The 18,018-nt window shown below is 41.4% G+C and overlaps 1 protein-coding gene across 1 annotated transcript; it reads right to left on the reverse strand.

Annotated features, from left to right (window-relative positions):
* Positions 1-10,864: 10,864 nt before the first annotated feature.
* Positions 10,865-12,555, reverse strand: BDZ99DRAFT_491227 (uncharacterized protein; the record flags this gene model as incomplete). Its single annotated transcript, XM_033723096.1, has 7 exons — positions 10,865-11,092; positions 11,135-11,172; positions 11,335-11,375; positions 11,415-11,591; positions 11,757-11,998; positions 12,073-12,151; positions 12,476-12,555. 7 exons carry the CDS (start codon positions 12,553-12,555, stop codon positions 10,865-10,867), a joined length of 885 nt encoding a protein of 294 aa, XP_033571425.1.
* Positions 12,556-18,018: the final 5,463 nt, after the last annotated feature.

The following is an 18,018-nucleotide window of genomic DNA, read 5'->3' on the forward strand; positions in this document are numbered from 1 at the left end:
AATAATATTTCTATATACTATTCTAGGCCTAGTTTTGCGTATAATAGTAACTGCTTAGTTATATTAGAAGGTAATAGTTTTATCTTAAAGGTTTATATTAAGGTTATAGCTCTATATACAGGAGCTTATACCAGGGAACTTATAGAGTACTTAATTTTTAACCGCTATAATAGTAATATTAGTAGTAAAATCCTCTTCCGCTTCTATATTACCGGATAATTCTTTATTATTAAATTTACCTATATCCTAGTCCCCCTTTTCTTATTAGTTATATTTAATATCCTAATATATAGAGGGCCTAGGAAGGGGAGGAAGGCTAACTATAAAGTTAGTAATATTTTCGGAAGGTATAAAGGTAGAGAAAAGGTTAGGAGGTAATAGTAGATTAGACTTTAAAGACAGTATTGCTAGCTATTTACCAGCAGCTCCTAGGTACTGTGCTATAGAGCTAGATACTTTAACAGCCTTACTAGATATACCTAAAGAAGCACAGCTGGAATTAGTAGGGTCAACGCCCTTTTTTAGGTCTATTATAGCGGTGGCAACCTATTATAACAGGTAAAATAGTAAACTAGGTTTCTAGGTGGCTGGGATTACTAAATATAGTCCTTGCGAGGATAGTAGATATTATAGGAAGTATTATAAAGTGTAAGAACTTAATAGGCAAATAGTAATTAGAAAAGGTTATATTGCTATACTATAGAAGTTATAATATAAAGAAAGAAAAAAGGTTAAGAGCGCAGCTGCTAGAAGTAGGTTCTTGGCGCGGTTAGCGCTAGCTGCTAGTGCGCCCTTCTAATCGTTATATAACTATATAATATCTTGTAACTATAGGTAAATATTGCTTGTAAAACAAAGAAAAAGGCCGTCTAAGGCCTAATATTCGGCGTTACCTTTCTAGTATATATTTGTTGTTTTAATAGGCGGTAGTAGTTTATTGCGCTAGCCTTTTATAGGGATAGTATTAGCTAGGTAGAGTAACTAAGGATAAAAAATAGGGTGGAGGTTAGATATACCCTTAGGTAGTTTAAGCTTACAGGCGCTGCTGTTTTTATAGCTCTTAAGTACTTTAAACAGGCTAAGCTTTTTAAAGTTAAGCTTTTTATTTAGTTAGGTTATCTTAATAAAATGTTTATCTAGTATAATAAGGTCTTTTAGATAATATATATATGCTAGTTATTAGCCGGCGTTAGTATACTCTTTTTACTTAGCTTAGGCCTATTTAATCTTAGTGCAAAGGAAGGTATAAAGCTTATTAAGTTTGTTAACAAGTTTATTAGCCAGATTAGTAAGTTAAATAGTTAGGCTAGAGGCGTTCTAGGGTAAATATATAGGTGGCTCTGTGCTAGTATTAGGTATATAGCCCTTAGTAGCTATAAATAGAGCAATACTAGTAGAGGTATTCTTTATAGAGTTGGCTTTAAATTTAGTAATAGGTAGGTAGTTAGCCTAGTTGTCTTATTAATAGTTAATATATATGCGCAGGTATTACTTAAGGCCTATATTTATAATTTCGGTCTAGCCGTCTATTTCTAGGTAGAAAGCTATAGAAAGTTTAGGCTTTATACTAATATACTAGTATAGTTATATCTAAAATATAGATATAAACTACAGACTATAGTCTAAGATAATAGATTCTGGGTAGCCTTTAGTTTACTAAATCTACTTAAGAAATATATAGGCAACTTCCTCTGTATCTATTATAACTATTAGAATAAACTTGCGTATTTTAGAGAGCTTATTAATAACTACTATAATATACCGGTAGCCTTATCTAAAGCAATTACAGATTAGTAGCAGGCTAATAAAGTCTACTATAATATCCGTCTAATACTGTTCTAGAATAGGCAATAGTTTAAAAAAGCCCTATTTTATATCCCGGGCGTGTTTAATACAGTTATAAGGTTAGCAAGCTTTAATATATTAATTAATATTATATATTATATATAGCCAGAAGTAGTATATTAAGATATAGTTGTATATTAAGGTTGTTCCTCTATAGCCTATTAGCGGGGGCTTATATAGCCCTTTAATAATAGCAGAACGGAGTTCTTCCTTAGCTAGAATATACAGTCGATCCTTATAAATATAGATAAGATTATCTCGGATTTTACAGTTATACAGCTTAAGCTTAACACTATATTTCTTAATAATTTCGCTAGGCAGTTATTATAGTTTAGCCCTAAGGGTATTTTTAATAGTATTGCTAATAAGGTTGTTAACTAGGGCTATTTAAATGCGTTTAATAATATCTTACTTAGTTATATTTACTTTTATAGTGTTAGAGTTGCTCTAAGAATCCTCTTATTTATCTAGTAGCTTTAGCTCTATTTTACTAAGTTTATATATTATAGTAGTAAGGGAGACTATATTATAGGTAAGTTCTTTAGTAATAATTACAGTAAGTTTAATAGCGTGTTATATACCTAGTTTAAGGTTATAATCTTTTAGAATAGTCTGCTGCTAGACCTTATACCGCTTATTATTCTTATTTAGAATATTGCCGGAACGTCTTATAAGCAAATCTGCTTTACTATTATCTTTACCTAGTTGGTAAGTAATATAAAAGTTAAATTTAGAGAGGAACTTAGCCTAGCAGGCCTAGCGCTAGTTAAGCTGCTTAGTTTCTATAAAGTATTATAGGGTCCTGTAGTCTAATAGGACCTTAATTAGGTTACTATATCTATAGCTGGTAAGCTCTATATACTATTCTTTAAATACTCGGATAATAGTAAGCAGTTCCTTGTTATATATCTAGTAGTTAAGCTAGGCTAGGCCTATTTAGTATAATATAAACGCAATAGATTAAAAAACGCTATCGGCTTATATTTATAAGAATATAGCTGCTGTAATAGTATTAGAGGCGTTGTATTTAACCTATATTTCCAGGTTAGGGTTAAAATAGGCTATCTATAGGGCATTAATAAATACCTGTTTTATCTATTAGAAAAATAAGTCCTTTAAGCTGCCTTCCTGCTATAGGAATATAAACTATTTATAAACTTTAGCTTTAGTAAGCCTTATAAAAGGGCCTGCTATATCTAAATAGGCAATAATAAATCTTTAGTAGAAGTTGCAGAATCTAAGAAACGCCTGTACATCTTAAAGGTTTCGCGGCTATAGCTAGTTAATAACTGTCTCGACTTTAGCTAGGTCTATAATTAAGCTGTTAACGCTAATAATAATACCTAGGTACTTAACTTCTTGCTTATAGAATTTGTATTTAGTAATATCTAGGAAAAGTCTAGCCTTATACAGGTATTACAGTACTTTCTTAATATAGGTAATATAGTTATCCAGGTTTTTGCTAAATATTAAGATATTATTAAGGTATACTATACAGAAGTTATTAAAGTACTCTAGCAGTATATTATTAATAAAGGCCTGGAAGGTAGCTAGGGCGTTATAGAGGCCGAATAGGAGAACAGTAAATTTAAATAGGCTATATCTTATAAAAAAGGTAGTATACTTCTTATTTCCTTTACATATTTAAATTATATTAAAGGCGGCAATAATATTAAATTTAGTGTAGTACCTAGCATGCTTAAAAAGTGCAAGTATATCCTTTATTACTAGTAGGATATTCCTAGCTTTAATAGTAACAGTATTAAGGCCTCTATAGTTAACGCAAATATAAAGGCCTCTACCGGGTTTATAGACTATAATAATAGGAGCGGTGTACTAGCTATTATTTTTCTAAATATAGCCTTTGCTATATATTTTATTAATAAATATCTTAACTACTAAAGTTTTATCTCTTAATAACCTGTATACTTTATATACTAATGCCTTTATACCCGGCTTAATATTAATATAGTAGTTTATATTAGTGCCGTTCTTTGCTTTATACTATAGTAGTAACTTATTAGCCTTTTTTAGATCCTATATATTAAGGAAGCCCTAATATTCCCTTAGAACTAGCGTTTTAAGTTCTTCTCTACTTATTAGTTTCTAATCTATCTTTTTAAAGAACTTGCACTAGTTATTTTTAGATATAGTATATATACTAATAGCGGTTAGGTTAGTAGTAAAGTTTACAGGACCTATAATAATATCCTGCTATAGATATTACGGTCTCGGGCGGTAGGATTGCCCTAGCTAGCTCGGGTAGGTAGGTAGAAGTAATAACTAAATTCACTACGTGTTCTATAATGCACGGCAGGCAGGCGGGTTAAATAACAAGATATAGCTTAAGGAGCTACAAGAAGGCAGGGCGGCGGTCGGCAGGTATACTCCTGCTAAGGCTCGCATAGGCCCTTATAACAAGGCCTCTCGCCGGGTCCTAATATCACGTGTTACGCTGTGCAGCAAGCTTCACCGTTCAAGCCGTAACAGTACTCCCCTCCTTACGGCCGAACTCCGTTAAGGCCTAAGGACCGGGCTTTTCAGGGTAACAGCGGTGGAACGACCGGATAGCTTCCTCGGCATGTTCCAGATAGTCAGCGGGCTCTTCTGTAACTTCGTTGTATCCGGTCCACTTCACCGTGTACTTCAGGCGGGGGCGGCCACAACCGCGACGCTCCCATCGAGAGTTAACAACTTCCTCAACTTCCCACTCCTCCAAGCCTTCGACTTCAACTGGCGGCGGTGGTTCTTAACGCTGGCCGGGCAGCGGATTATTTACGGCAGGTCTTAGTAAACTAACGTGGAAGACGTTGTAGTTGCGCATGCTCTCCGGTAAGGTTAGGCGGTATGCGTAAGGGCTGATAACCTTCTCTACGCGGAACAGTTTAAGATTCTTCTAATCCAGCTTCTTCTAGGGGCGGAGGGTCTTAATATTCTTAGTATTTAACTATACTAAGTTGTTAACTTAATAGTTATAAGCAGGGTAATAGTTACAGTTTATATTATCCTTATATTAGGCATAAAAGGCAGTAAGTTCAGACTTTAGATGTTCTAGAATCTTTTCTATATACTTAGTAAAGCGCTTAGCGTTTCTAGCAGACGGGCGGGTTAATAGTTTAACCGGCTTAAAACCTAGATATAGGTGGAAGCTATAGTTTATAAAGAAGGGGGAGATATAGGTGCTTTTAGAATTTACAGTATTAATTAACAGTTTAGCTAAAGGCAGCTATTTAGCCTAGTTATCCTGCAAATAGGATATATATACCCGTAAGTACTATTCCAGGACAGTATTAGCTCTCTTAGTCTAGCTATTAGTTTCGGAGTAGTATATAGTTAATAGTAGGCAATTAATCCTTAGGCGGCTAGTTAGGTATTTCTAGAATTTAGCTATAAACTAGGGCCCTTAGTTAGATATAATAGAGGCAGGCAGGCTGTATAGTTTCTAGATATTCTTTAGGAAAAGTTTTATAACGTTTTCCGCGTTGCAGGTCCCTTTATAGGTAAGGAAGTATTTTATTTTAGTTAGGCGGTCTACTATAATAAGGATTATATTATACTTTCTGCTACGCGGTAGGTATATAATAAAATCTATTAATATATTACGCCAGGCTTTTTTAGGAATAGGTAGCAGCTTTAGAATACCCTGGTAGGCTTTTTATAATAAAGTAGTTCTCTTATATATTTAGCAGTTCCTAACCTAATAGTCTATATAAGGTAGTATTCCGGGCTAGTAGTAACTGCAGGCTATTAGGCTGTATATTTTAGATCTTCTAAAGTAGCCGGTAATAGCGTTCCCGTAGTATATACGCAGAAGTTCTACTTTTAGTTTATTATAGTCGGGTATATATAGGCAGTTCTAATAGTACAGGTGTCTACTTTTTTTCTAGTATTTAGCTAATATAAGCTTTGCGTAACGGCGGTGTTCTTCTTCTAAGGCTTTTAGGACTAATAGCGGGATAGGGTCTTTTTTATATACTATTCTTAGCAGGGCGGCAATTATAGGAAGTAGTTCTATATCTTCCTTAGTCTTTTATTTATTTTACAGGGTGTTATCTAGGGGAGTTAGTAATAAGCCTTCTTACCGGGTTCTTATAGGTGCTAGAGCTATTATTTTAGCTTTATTTTTAAAGGTTACTTTTCTTATAGTTTTTTTTTCTATTTTATTCTTAAAGTTTAATCTTTTTAGAATTATCTAGCTCTAGTAGCGGAGACGTTTATCCCCTTTCTTAGGCAGGTTCTCTAACTTCCTAGTTAGAGAATCGGGCTTTGCCCTAAGTTTTCCGGGTTAATATATAATCTTAAAGTTAAAATAGGACAGGAATTTAGACTAGCAGGCCTGGCGGCAGTTTAGTAGTTTTATTATTATAAAGTACTCTAGATTACAGTAGTTAGTAATAACTTTAATAGGTAAGGCGGCGCCCTTAAGCTCTAGTTTCTATTTTTTAAAGTATTAGATAATAGTAAGTAGTTTTTTATTATATATTTTGTAGTTGTATTCTGCAACTAAGTGCTTTTTTAAGAAAAATACAATAGGGCGCAGGATTCTGTTATCTCTATACTGTAATAAAACGCCAGCTAAAATATAATTAAATATATCTGTTTCTATAATAATAGGCTTATTCTAGTTAAACAGTGCTAGAACAGGTGCAGAGGTAAAGGCTTTTTTTAATTCGGTAAAAGCTTTCTAACAGGCAGTATTCTATATAAAGGCAACGCCCTTCTTTATCAGGCGTACTAGCGGAGCAATAATTTTTAAGAAGTTTTTAATAAATTAGCAGTAGAAGTTTCTAAATCCTATAAAAGCTTATATATTAGTTAGGTAAGTTAGTGTCTCCTAGTTTATTACAGCTTTAATTTTCTCTAGATTTATTTGCAGGCCGTTGGCTTCTATAATAATACCTAGGAATATTATTTCTTTGGTAAAGAACTTATATTTCTTAATCTTTGCGTAGAGTCCTGCTTTTTATAGCAGTTTTAGTATAGTACGGATATGCTCCAGGTGTTTAGTTTAGTTCCGGCTGTAAATTAGAATATTATCCAGGTAGGCAGTATAGAAAATGTCGAGATGCTCTTGCAGAGTATTATTTATAAATCGTTGGAATATTGCAGGGGCTCCGGTAAGCCTAAATAGTATTACTAAGGTTTTAAACAGTTCTAGTCGGGTTTAGAACGCGGTAAGCTATTCTTAACCCTTTTTTATATATAGGTTATTAAAAGCAGATATAATATTAATCTTTATAAAGTACTTTATCCCCTTTAGGTTGCTTAAGGTTTCCTTTATTAACAGTAGCAGGTAGCAGTCCTTAACTATTATAGTATTTAGCGCTTAGTAGTTAATATAGAAGCAGAGGCCTTTTCTAGGCTTTTTTATAAATAACACAGGTAATACAGCAGGTAAAGAGCTAGGGCGGATAAATCTTTTCTTTAGATTATCTACTACCTATTCTCTTAGAGCTATTAGCTTATTATAGGATATTAGGTATAAGGGTCTAAAGAAGGGCGTTTTTCCTTCCTCTAACTTAATCTTATAGTTATACAGGCGGTGCAGTAGTAGGCAGTTGGCGTTTTTAGGTAAAAAGATATTAGTAAACTTTTATAGTTTTTTAGGCAGGTGGTCTAGGTTAAAGCCCTTCTTTTTAGATAGAATATAGTTAATATTATCTAGTAATATAGAGAAAAGTTTATATCCTTTTTACAGGTAGGCGCTATATATGCGCAAGGAAACGGGTGCTATATCCTTCCCTTCTAGGTTTTTTAGTGCAGGCGGCAGGTACTCCAGGCAGTTCTTTTTTAGAATATTAGCAATTCCTTATATACGCGTTGCTTTTTACAGCATATTACAGTGTTTATAATAGTACTAGCTTATAAACTATAGCGTATTGCAGAACTAGTCCAGTACAGGATTATACAGGCGTAGCCACAGGATTTCTAGAATAATCGGGTAATAACTTAGTTTAGTTACCCCTATTTAAACGGTCTCTAAATATTTATTTATCTGTAATTAAACCTAAATAGTGTAGGTTACTTTACCCGCTTTGGAATTACCTCTATCGGCCAGTTCCAGGTAAAAAGGGTACTTAAGCGGAATTATTAGGATATAGTAATGCTTTACCCAGTCTTTATTAACTAGCGCTTTCCCTTTGCAGCTACTATTAATTATGCTATGCGCTAGAATACTCTAGCCCTAGTATTCTAAACGTGCAGGTATAATTAACAGGTTAGCTCTTATAACCTGTTCCTCTTTAATAGTTATCCCTTAGATAGTAGCGGCGGATACTTATATAGTGCGCGGTATATAAGCCTGGCTATAACCTATATTAGGCTTAATTCTTTTATTAAAGTAGAAAATAGGGGAGAAGCAGGTTTTAGCAGTATCCGGGTTCTATATTTAGTAGAGGGCAGTAAGGGGCTCCGGAAGGACGCGTTTTTATAAATAGGGCGGGAGCAGATAGAGCGTTTATTAGGCTAAGGGCAGTTATAGATAAAGTATTTCTTAGATCCGCAACAGTAATATTTCTTCCTTTTATATTAAGTTAAGCAACCTTTTAAAAGATCTATTAGGTCTCCGGAGACTTCTATAATTCTTATAGCGCCGGACGCTCTCGGTAATAACTAAGGTATAGCAGTTTATATTCCTATAAGAACGGGTGTTTCCTAATAGGTTTAATTTGCATTAGCGTATATTCTTAGGGTTACAGTAGTAGACACTTTATATTATTTACGGCGGTTATCTAGGTTTTAAAGGAACTTTATAAATATATAGTACTCTCTACTAGGGGGTTTATAGTAAAGTAGTATTTCCTTTAGTTTGCGGTTAATAGCTTCTTCTAAGAGGGTTAGTAGAGCTTTTTTAGAGAGCTCTCCTTCTAAAGCTAGGCGTTGGAATTTAGTAAGAAAGACGCTAAATTCTTTATTATTCTGGCGGAGGCGGAACAGTTTAGTGCGGAAGTTGCGGACTTAGTTAGGGTCTCTATATAAGAGGGAGGTTGAGGCGTATATGGATTAGTATAAGGAGTAGGTGCAGGCGGCAATGCTAGGGGGCCAGGCTTAATGCAGAGGAGCCGTAATAAGGTGAGGTTTTAACGGTTTTAACATGCTTATAGGAACGTAGGCACTTCTAGAAGAGAACTCTATTCTATACTTAGACTTAGACTAGATAGTAATACGTAAGCTTATGCGTAAGACTATACGTGAGGCTATACAAATCGGCATAGCTATATAGCTTTTCCGTTTTACAGTGCATCCTTCCTAATTCGTGTGGCCTTATATTTGAGCTCACCTACGGCTGTATATACGGCTGCACGAATTGGAAAGGATGCACGTGTAGATGCACGTGAAAATAAACGCCCGGAGCAAGGTTCCGGCCCTCCGAGCCAATCAGAAGATCAGACGAGAGGGGGGTGTGCGTGGAGTGAAAAGGGGGTGTGCGTGGAGTGATTAGGGGGTGTGCGTTTATCCCTCCCCGGATTTAATATCTTTATTCCGAGATTATCTGCGCCTCTTAATTGTTGTTAACTTTAGGGGACTAGTAATCTCACACCCCCTAATTCCTCCACGCATACCCCTTTTTCGCTATTTGCACACCCCCCCTCTCGTCTGATCTCCTAATTGGCTGGCGCGGCCGGGCCGACTCTTCGGAGCTTCCTATCGTGCTCCTCTTAGAAGTGAATGAGCGAGCGCAAGCGGCGATGCAGGTGGCAATGCAGGTGGCGATACAGGTAGCAATGCAGGCGGCAATGCAGGCGAGCCAGGCTTGATAGAAAGGAGCCTCTACAAGGTGATGTTTTAATAGTTTCGTTTAGCTATACATACGGCATCACATACGGCATCACGTGCAGCATCACTTACGGCCTTACGTACGGCATCACGTATAGTATTACTTATAGCTAAAGGAAATAGAAAAGATAAGCTGCAAAACGGAGAGGCTGTATAGCTATACCGATTTATATAGCCTTACGTATAGCCTCATGTACAAGTTTACATACGGCCTCGCGTATAGCATTACGTGCAGAGAGACGTAAATATGAATGCCCGGAGGAAGCTCCGCGCTGCTCCAAGCCAATTAGAAGGTGGTGAAGCGCCAAGAAGGGCGGGTGTGCGAATAGCGAAAAGGGGGGTGTGCGTGGAGGAATTAGGGGGTGTAAGATTACTAGTCCCCTAACTTTATTATAATAAAAAGCACTAGTAGGTTTCCGCTACGCAGGGTTTTCTGCTATATAGAGAGGAATGTTACAGGATTATATACTAGCACTTTATATAACCAAATTATTATAAGGCTAATAATTAACCGGCCTATACGGGCGTGTCCTTTTATAGCCTTTGCAGCCCGCACGGGATTAGGTGGATAGTTAGGATTAAGTTTCGAGAATGTTAAAACCGACTTCCTGTAAGCCCTTCCTGGCCAGCATCTCTTTCCTGCCTATAACCTGTTCCTACCTATAAAACTTCCCTACCTATAAGGCCCGGATTATATGCAGAAACTTGTTAAAATATAGCCGGCGGAGATTGTATAGCGTTAAAGAGAGGTTGTCGGGTTAAATTTAAGCTGCCTTTGGGTTAGAACTTTATAGCGTAGCAATAATAATAATAATTTACTAGCATAAAGTAGTACACAGCATAAGCTAATTATCCTCCTACCCTAAGCCAGCATTTAATTATCCTAACCCCCCTTGTCCGAAACTAGTTGGCAAGATATTCCGTGAAATATATCGCTTTTCTAACGCTACTGCCTAGCAGTACGCCTGTTCCGCGGCTTTTTAGGTGGCCGGGGTTAAGAGAAAAACGTATTTAGAGTAACATTTTAAGATCTAGAAAGGCTCGCCTGGAGCACTAAGGCAGAATTAGTATTTAATTAAGACATATAATAACTTTTAAACACCTAAGAAAGCCCAGTTCCCTCCGAAAGCAGCGGGATATCCTAGTTATGCGCAGGCGGTAGCTTATTAATAACTGAGCAGAAACATTTGAAGTAGTTTAGTATCTAAATATTATAGATGTTTTTAGTGAATTTATACGCCGTCTACTTCTCTTTCCTATCTATTTCCTGAAAGCTAAACTCGCGGATTAGGTGGCAGTAGAAGGTAGTTTTGGCCCTACTAATAACAGTATAGTGGCCGTAGATCTGGACTAAGTAATTATTATACAAGACCGAGAAGGCGAGGATTTCCCAATAGATTTCCTTCTCGCGCTTAACAAGCCGGAAGAGCTTAATAATAGCCCTTACTATAAGTATTATGCTGTGTATATTCTATCGGCCGGTAATATTAAGAGCTGCAGCGCCGCACTTTACCTTACAGGTAAGGAATAGAAAGTATATATAATATATAGCTATAAAGAAGGACTAGTTGCCGGTAGTAAAGTTGCCAATAAATAGCAAAAGCTTGCTAAGCTAATCTCCCGTAAACGCGGCTTATTTAAATCCTATAGTATAGTTAGACTAAGGACAAGACCTAGTAAGGGGGATAGAATTATTCTAGCTTTTGTTAATACTTTTAATTAGATATTGGAGATGTTTAGCGCTATACTTGGCGCTATATATAGCTAGGGACTAGGCGGACAGGATAATTAACTAAGAAATATCTTGGGTAACCTTTGCTTTATTCCGGTCCTGCAGCATTTTGCAGGTATCCTGGAAAAGTTTATCCTTAAATAAGGAATTCTTAGGGACTATTTGTTCCGTCTCTAGTAGGGTTCGGCAAAGGTTTCTGCTTTCCTCTATAATGCCCTCTTTGTTTTCTTCTATATACCTGCCTATGTAGCTTCCTTTAGTTTTAAGTAAAGTTATATAACATATATCCCTATACAGAGCACTTTTCTCCTCTTTTAGTCTCTAGTTGCTGGGTGTAATAGAGCTAGCCGCAAGCGAACCTAAATCCAAATCCAATTATTTGCGGCGAAGAGAAGGCGTTAACCTTATCCTTGCAAATAGATAACTTATTATATCTGGCTTAAAGTATTCCTTAGGCCACCTTTGTTCTCTCCGCCAGTAATCAATAGGATTAATAGGCGCCTCGATGCTGCCAGATAACGTCTCTAGATCAGCCCGTCTTATAGCAGTAGAGGTTGCAGGAGATGCTCGCGGCTGCTTTGGGTGGGGTGCTGTAGTGTTAAGGGGTAGATGGTCCGCTTCTCGTGGTTGTTTTCGACTTCTCGGCTGGGGAGGGTTTGATAAATTCTGCAAAGACTCAGCTTTGGTAGGCGTGCAGATGGGGAAAGACACAGACATACCTTTTTCTGTGAAGTATTCGTCGCCGTAGGAGGTGATGTCTGGTAAGTATGCTTGCTGGACTCAGGATTCAGACGTGCGCTTCTACGAGGTCTCTATGCTCTTACTTTGTTGACACCTCAAGAACATTTCCCTACACGCAAATTAGCCGGTTGTTGAGTGAAATCAGCGGAAGATGTACCTTGGGCTCTTTGAGGCTAATCCTGCGGACGCTTCGGGGGCTCTTCGCGATTATGGGCCATGTCGATTTCTCGGAGGGAACGATGGGCGCGAAGAGATGGCTGGGGTTCGCGCTTGTCGGGCGTGCAGCAGGACCGTGCTTCTGTTTCTTGGCGGTGACAGGTGAGTCAGGTGATTCTGCCCCAATAACTACCTGCACCGTAATAACCCCATCACCTACGTTACCTGAAAGAGCCGTAGCCTTCTACGACGCTGCCCAGCAGCAGACTGTCCACGGAGGCATGGCTGTTGCCGTGGCGCGCCATGGTGCCTTCGCCGGCGACGGTGCGGCGGTGCGGCGGTGCGGCGGTGCGGAGTAGGTCTGGGGCGATGGCGTCGGCCAAGCCTAGCTATTCTTAGCGGCCGGGGCAGGATGCGCCACTCCCTAAGGCAGGATGCGCCACTCCCTAAGGCAGGATGCGCCACTCCCTAAGGCAGGATGCGCCACTCCCTAAGGCGCCCCGGGTGGCTGAGCGCGACGCGCTGAGGGAGTCTCTTAACCTTCCCGCCGCAACGCAGTGTGTATTAGCGTCACGGAAGCCTCTTTTGGCTGCCTACCAGCCGAAATTCGGTATATGCTTGTGCATTTCCCAGGGGGATTGAGCGCGATAAGCGCACGAAGGAGATGTCGGATCTTGCCGAGGCCCTTTGTTGCGCCACGACGAGCGGGCTCCACGCCGGATTTGATTTGATTATATGCTCGACTGACTAAGTTAGGTACTTTCGCACCTTGAGAAGTACCTCAAGGAACGACTCTATGTAGCCATTACTGCTTATGGACTTACTAAGCCAAACGGTAGAAGCATTGCATTCTCTCTATAATCTTTGAAGTTTGGTGGTTTTTCGGGACTTCACATTCCAGGTTATGCATGCAAAAGTGCTTCTTTGTTGTCCACCCCACTACTCCAATCGATAAGCCAATCATCTCGCATGCCTTCTTTGTCTGATTTGTCGACCACTTCCAAAGAAACCTCGTCTTAGAACGCGCATTGGCCCCGTGTCTGAGTGATGTCTTGAACGAAGGCTGACACATACTCCCCCTTTTCATCCAAAAGACTTTCTCGTCACTCTCCTAGACAAGCAGGACGTCACTCGGAGCTCTAGATAAATTGAGGCACATGACGGACCTGAAGCCGTCGACTCGCTAAACTACCCTTCCCATTCGTTACGCAACAAAGTGCACCTTGGCCCGAGCAACCCCAGAAAGGATAACAAAGCACCCAAGCCGTGGCAAAAAGTTCACCCAGACTCTTGGATTACCAAGCCCTAGGACGATTGCTAGCCCAAAGCCAATTTCATCCCACGAGCCACATCTACGTAGCCTCCTCTCTGTTCGACGCCCCTCTCGGCTTTGCTGCGTCCAATTGATCAAGAACACACATCCATCCGGGGCACACTCGAAACTTCAGGACAATTTTTCTACACGAACGGTTCAAATCAAATCTACCTCATTACGCAGACCTTCTAGAAGCCAGAGTAGTTCGGAGCGGCCGCCATCAGAGAGAGAGTCTATAAGCCTCGCCTATCAACCTCTCAGCACTCAGCTCCTACGAGCCTCTGCTTGCACGAAGAATTCCTAGAATCAAAACTGATCTGGAGCGGCCGCCATCAAGGGGGGAGAGTATATAAGCCTCGCCTGTCAACCTCTCAGCACTCAGCACTCAACACTCCTGCGAGCCTCTACCTGCACCGAGTCTTCTCGTCTAGTCGACTTCAATCTGTTCTGGATTCTCCTGCCTTTACACCGAGACCTTCTGGAAGCCGGGGTAGTTCGGAGCAGCCACCGTGCAAGGGAGAGGTTTTCAAACTTCTCTGGCTACTCTGAGCTTCTTTTCTTCAATACTTAAGAGATGTATTAGGCTCGTTAGCTTAGTAGAGATCAACTACTTGCACATCCTTCTTCATCTATTTGGATGTCTTCAGGCATCAAGAGCGATTCGGAGCAGCAAACGTGCGAGAGAGATTCTAAACCCTCGCTTGATAGTTCTCAACTCCCTTTCTTCTTCAAACACAGCGCACGTCTAGGAGCGTCCGCCTCCATCAACCTTGCTGGCTTATTCGTGATCAACCATTTCCGCAATCCTGCCTCTATTTGCTTGGAAGACTTCCTACCACAAGGGTGATTCAACGCAATTGTCTCCGCGAGAGGGAGCTTATGAACCTCACCTACGAGCTCTCAACTTCCTTCATTCAACTATCAACACAACTGCATCAATTCCATCTTCCAGAGCTCTAATCAAAGTCATCCCGGTGTGTACAAATGTACTAATCCACAACATAGCCTCCCAACAGTAGAGCTAACTTCTTGCTAGATCGAGATCAGTCTCCTCTCCGCACGCCTCCGTATCTGGGCGAAAGCCATCAGGGCAGCAGTACTAGCACGAGCTGTCGGCCGTGCGGGATATAGTAAGTAAGTTAATCTCGCCGGCCTGTTCGCATTTTCCTTCTTCAAATGCAGTGCTGACTCGAGTTTCTCGCCAAGAGAAAGATTCTTACATACGCTTACTCGCCTACAACACGCCTGAAGTGCTTCGATACTTTCGACAAAGCGTACGTCAACACGCTTAGACGAGGTTTCAACTCGTCCGACTAACCTCAGACAGCATTGTCCGCTGCTCGAGTGTAGTCCACCTACACACAGCGCGCTGACTTGGTCAAAGTCGGCCGCCCCCGTGCACACCCACGAATCTACACGAACGCCTTCTGGATGCGGCATGAGCCTGCTTACCTAGTCGAAGAAGTTCTGGTTTGATTCTCCAGGCAACAGTTCGGGGCACACTTGAATCTTTCCCCCAGACCCCTATATAGGACTGGTTAGTTGAATTTTGGTGAATCCAGTCACTTTTGCAACACTTAGGTTTGGGCACACGGATATTCTTCCTACTCGAGATCCATTCTTACTCGCTCAATACCCCTACGAAAAGCAACTCAGCTAGCAAGTAGCCTTTCAGTCGAGAGACTAGTCGGATTTGCACTGCAACTAGCCTTGACGTCTTGTGTCGAATATCAGAAGGCGATAGGAGCACCCTAAACAGTAGTAACAAACGGAGGTGCCCGGACCTTCAGCAAGAAACTACTTTGGCACAGAGACCTCCTAAGAGCAGGTTCAGCCTGGACACCTAGTCGGTTTCCTACGCTGAGTTGCGGTAGTCGAGTCGAGGTAAGCACGCCTAGCTCCTACACGAGATGCTTCTAGTGGGTAAAACGACCTCCTAAATGTGGTGAATTTAGTTGCTCTTTTGCGCATCCACTTACCACCACGGACGCTTCCCGACAGAAGGGCCGGCTTGGTGAACTGATCACGCTGCGGTCTAAACCTCAGTCATCAGATTGGAGTGCCCTATTTCCTCACCAGAGCCTTGTATATGGAGGTCCCCTGACAGCGGCATCAGCCTGGCGACGCGAGTAAGTTTCCCTCTGGATCTCAGAAGTTGGGTTGCGCACACCTATTCTTCCTGGCGAGTCCTCTTTGTGCAGGACTGACCTCCTGACAGAAACGAAGTCAACCACTTCCGTGTACAGCGGCTTACCTATATAGAGGACTTCTCAAAGTATCGTGACCCAACGCCAAGGTACCTCCTCCTCCATCACTTTCTACAGTAACAAGACATAAGTTTGAGCACCTCTTGCGACTGCTTGGGATACCTCAATAGGCTTTTAGAACTGCAAACACGATGTAAAGGCTAACGCAGTGCAACTCAGACTACCTTTTGACGAAGCTACTACCTCCTAGCTGGGGCACCCCTTCCAGTGGTATTAAGCGAGCAAGAGTGCACCCCGAGCAGCGCGATATCCGTATGCTCACCGCAATAGGCTTTTAGACCTACAAAGGCTGACGTAGCGCAACTCAGACTATCTTTTGGCGAAGCTGATACCTACTAGCTGGGGCTCCTCCCACCACAGTCCGATTTGAACTCCATTTTTAGTGTCCAGTTCCACGCCCTCCAAATTGGCCCCCCTGGCCCGGCCCCCCTGGCCCGGCGCCCCGCCCGACATCACCCTCCTGCAGAATCCCCTTCCAGTGGCACCGAGCGAGCAAGAGTGGACCCCGAGCAGCGCGATATCTGTATGCTCACCGCAATAGGCTTTTAGATGATGTAAAGGCTAACGTAGTGCAACTTAGACTATCCTTTGACGAAGCTACTACCTACGAGCTGGGGCACCCCTTCCAGTGGCACCGAGCGAGCAAGAGTGGACCCTGAGCAGCGCGATATCCGTATGCTTACCGCAACAGGCTTTTAGAAGTACAAAATACGATGTAAATGCTAACGTAGTGCAAATTAGACTACCTTCTGACGAAGCTACTACCTACTGGCTGGGGCACCCCTTCCAGTGGCACCGAGCGAGCAAGAGTGGACCCGGAGTAGCGCAATATATCTGTATGCTCACCGCAGTAGGCTTTTACATGATGTAAAGACTAACGTAGTGCAACTTAGACTCTCTTTTGGCGACGCTACTACCTACTAGCTGGGGCACTCCTTCCAGTGGCACCGAGCGAGCAAGACTGGACCCCGAGCAGCATGATATCGGTATGCTCGCCGCAGTAGGCTTTTAGATGATGTAAAGACTAATGTAGTGCAACTTGGAGTACCTTTTGACGAAGCTACTACCTACTAGCTGGGGCTCCTCCCACCACGGTCCGATTTGAACTCCATTTCTAGTGTCCAGTTCCACGCCCTCTAAATTGGCCCCCCTGGCCCGGCGCCCCGCCCGACATCACCCTCCTGCAGAATCACCTTCTAGTGGTATCCAGTGAGTAAGAGTGTGGGCCCGGAGCAGCAATATACCTGTATGCTCACCGCAACAGGCTTTTAGACCTACAAAGGCTAACGTTGCGCAATTTAGACTACGTTTTAACGAAGCTACTACCTACTAGCTAGGGCACCCCTTCTAGTGGCACTGAGCGAGTAAGAGTAGACCCTAAGCAGCGCGATATCTGTACGCTAAGCTTTTAGACCTATAAATACGATGTAAAGGCTAACGTACTGCAATTTAGACTACCTTCTGACGAAGCTACCTCCTACCAGCCAGGGCACTCCTTCCAGTGGCACCGAGCGAGTAAGAGTGTAGGCCCGAAGCAGCAATATCTGTATGCTAGGCTTTGAGACCTATAAATAGGATATACAGGCTAACGTAGTGCAAATTAGACTACCTTTTGACGAGCCTACTACGTACTAGCCAGGGCACTCCTTCCAGTGGTATCGAGCGAGCAAGAGTGTGGGCCCGGAGCAGCAATATACCCGTATGCTCACCGCAATAGGCTTTTAGACCTACAAAAGCTTACCTACTGCAAATTAGACTGTCTTTTAGCGAAGCTAATACCGACTAGCTAGGGCACCCTTTCTAGTAGCACCGAGCGAGCAAGAGTAGACCCGCAGCAGCGCCATATCCGTACGCTAGGCTTTTAGACCTATAAATATAATGTACAGGCTAACGTACTGCAAATTAGACTATCTTTTAACGAACCTACTACCTCCTAGCTGGGGCACCCCTTCTAGTGGCATCGAGCGAGCAAGAGTGTAGGCCCGGAGCAGTAATATATATCCGTATGCTTTTTAGACCTACAAAATACGATGTAAAGGCTAACGTACTGCAATTAGACTACCATTTAACGAACCTACTACGTACTAGCTAGGGCACCCCTTCCAGTGGCACCGAGCGAGCAAGAGTGGACCCGCAGCAGCGCGATATCCGTACGCTAGGCTTTTAGACCTATGAATATAATATAC

This window comes from Mytilinidion resinicola (assembly GCF_010093595.1).
Source record: "Mytilinidion resinicola strain CBS 304.34 unplaced genomic scaffold BDZ99scaffold_22, whole genome shotgun sequence".
Classification (NCBI taxonomy): Eukaryota; Fungi; Ascomycota; class Dothideomycetes; order Mytilinidiales; family Mytilinidiaceae; genus Mytilinidion; species Mytilinidion resinicola.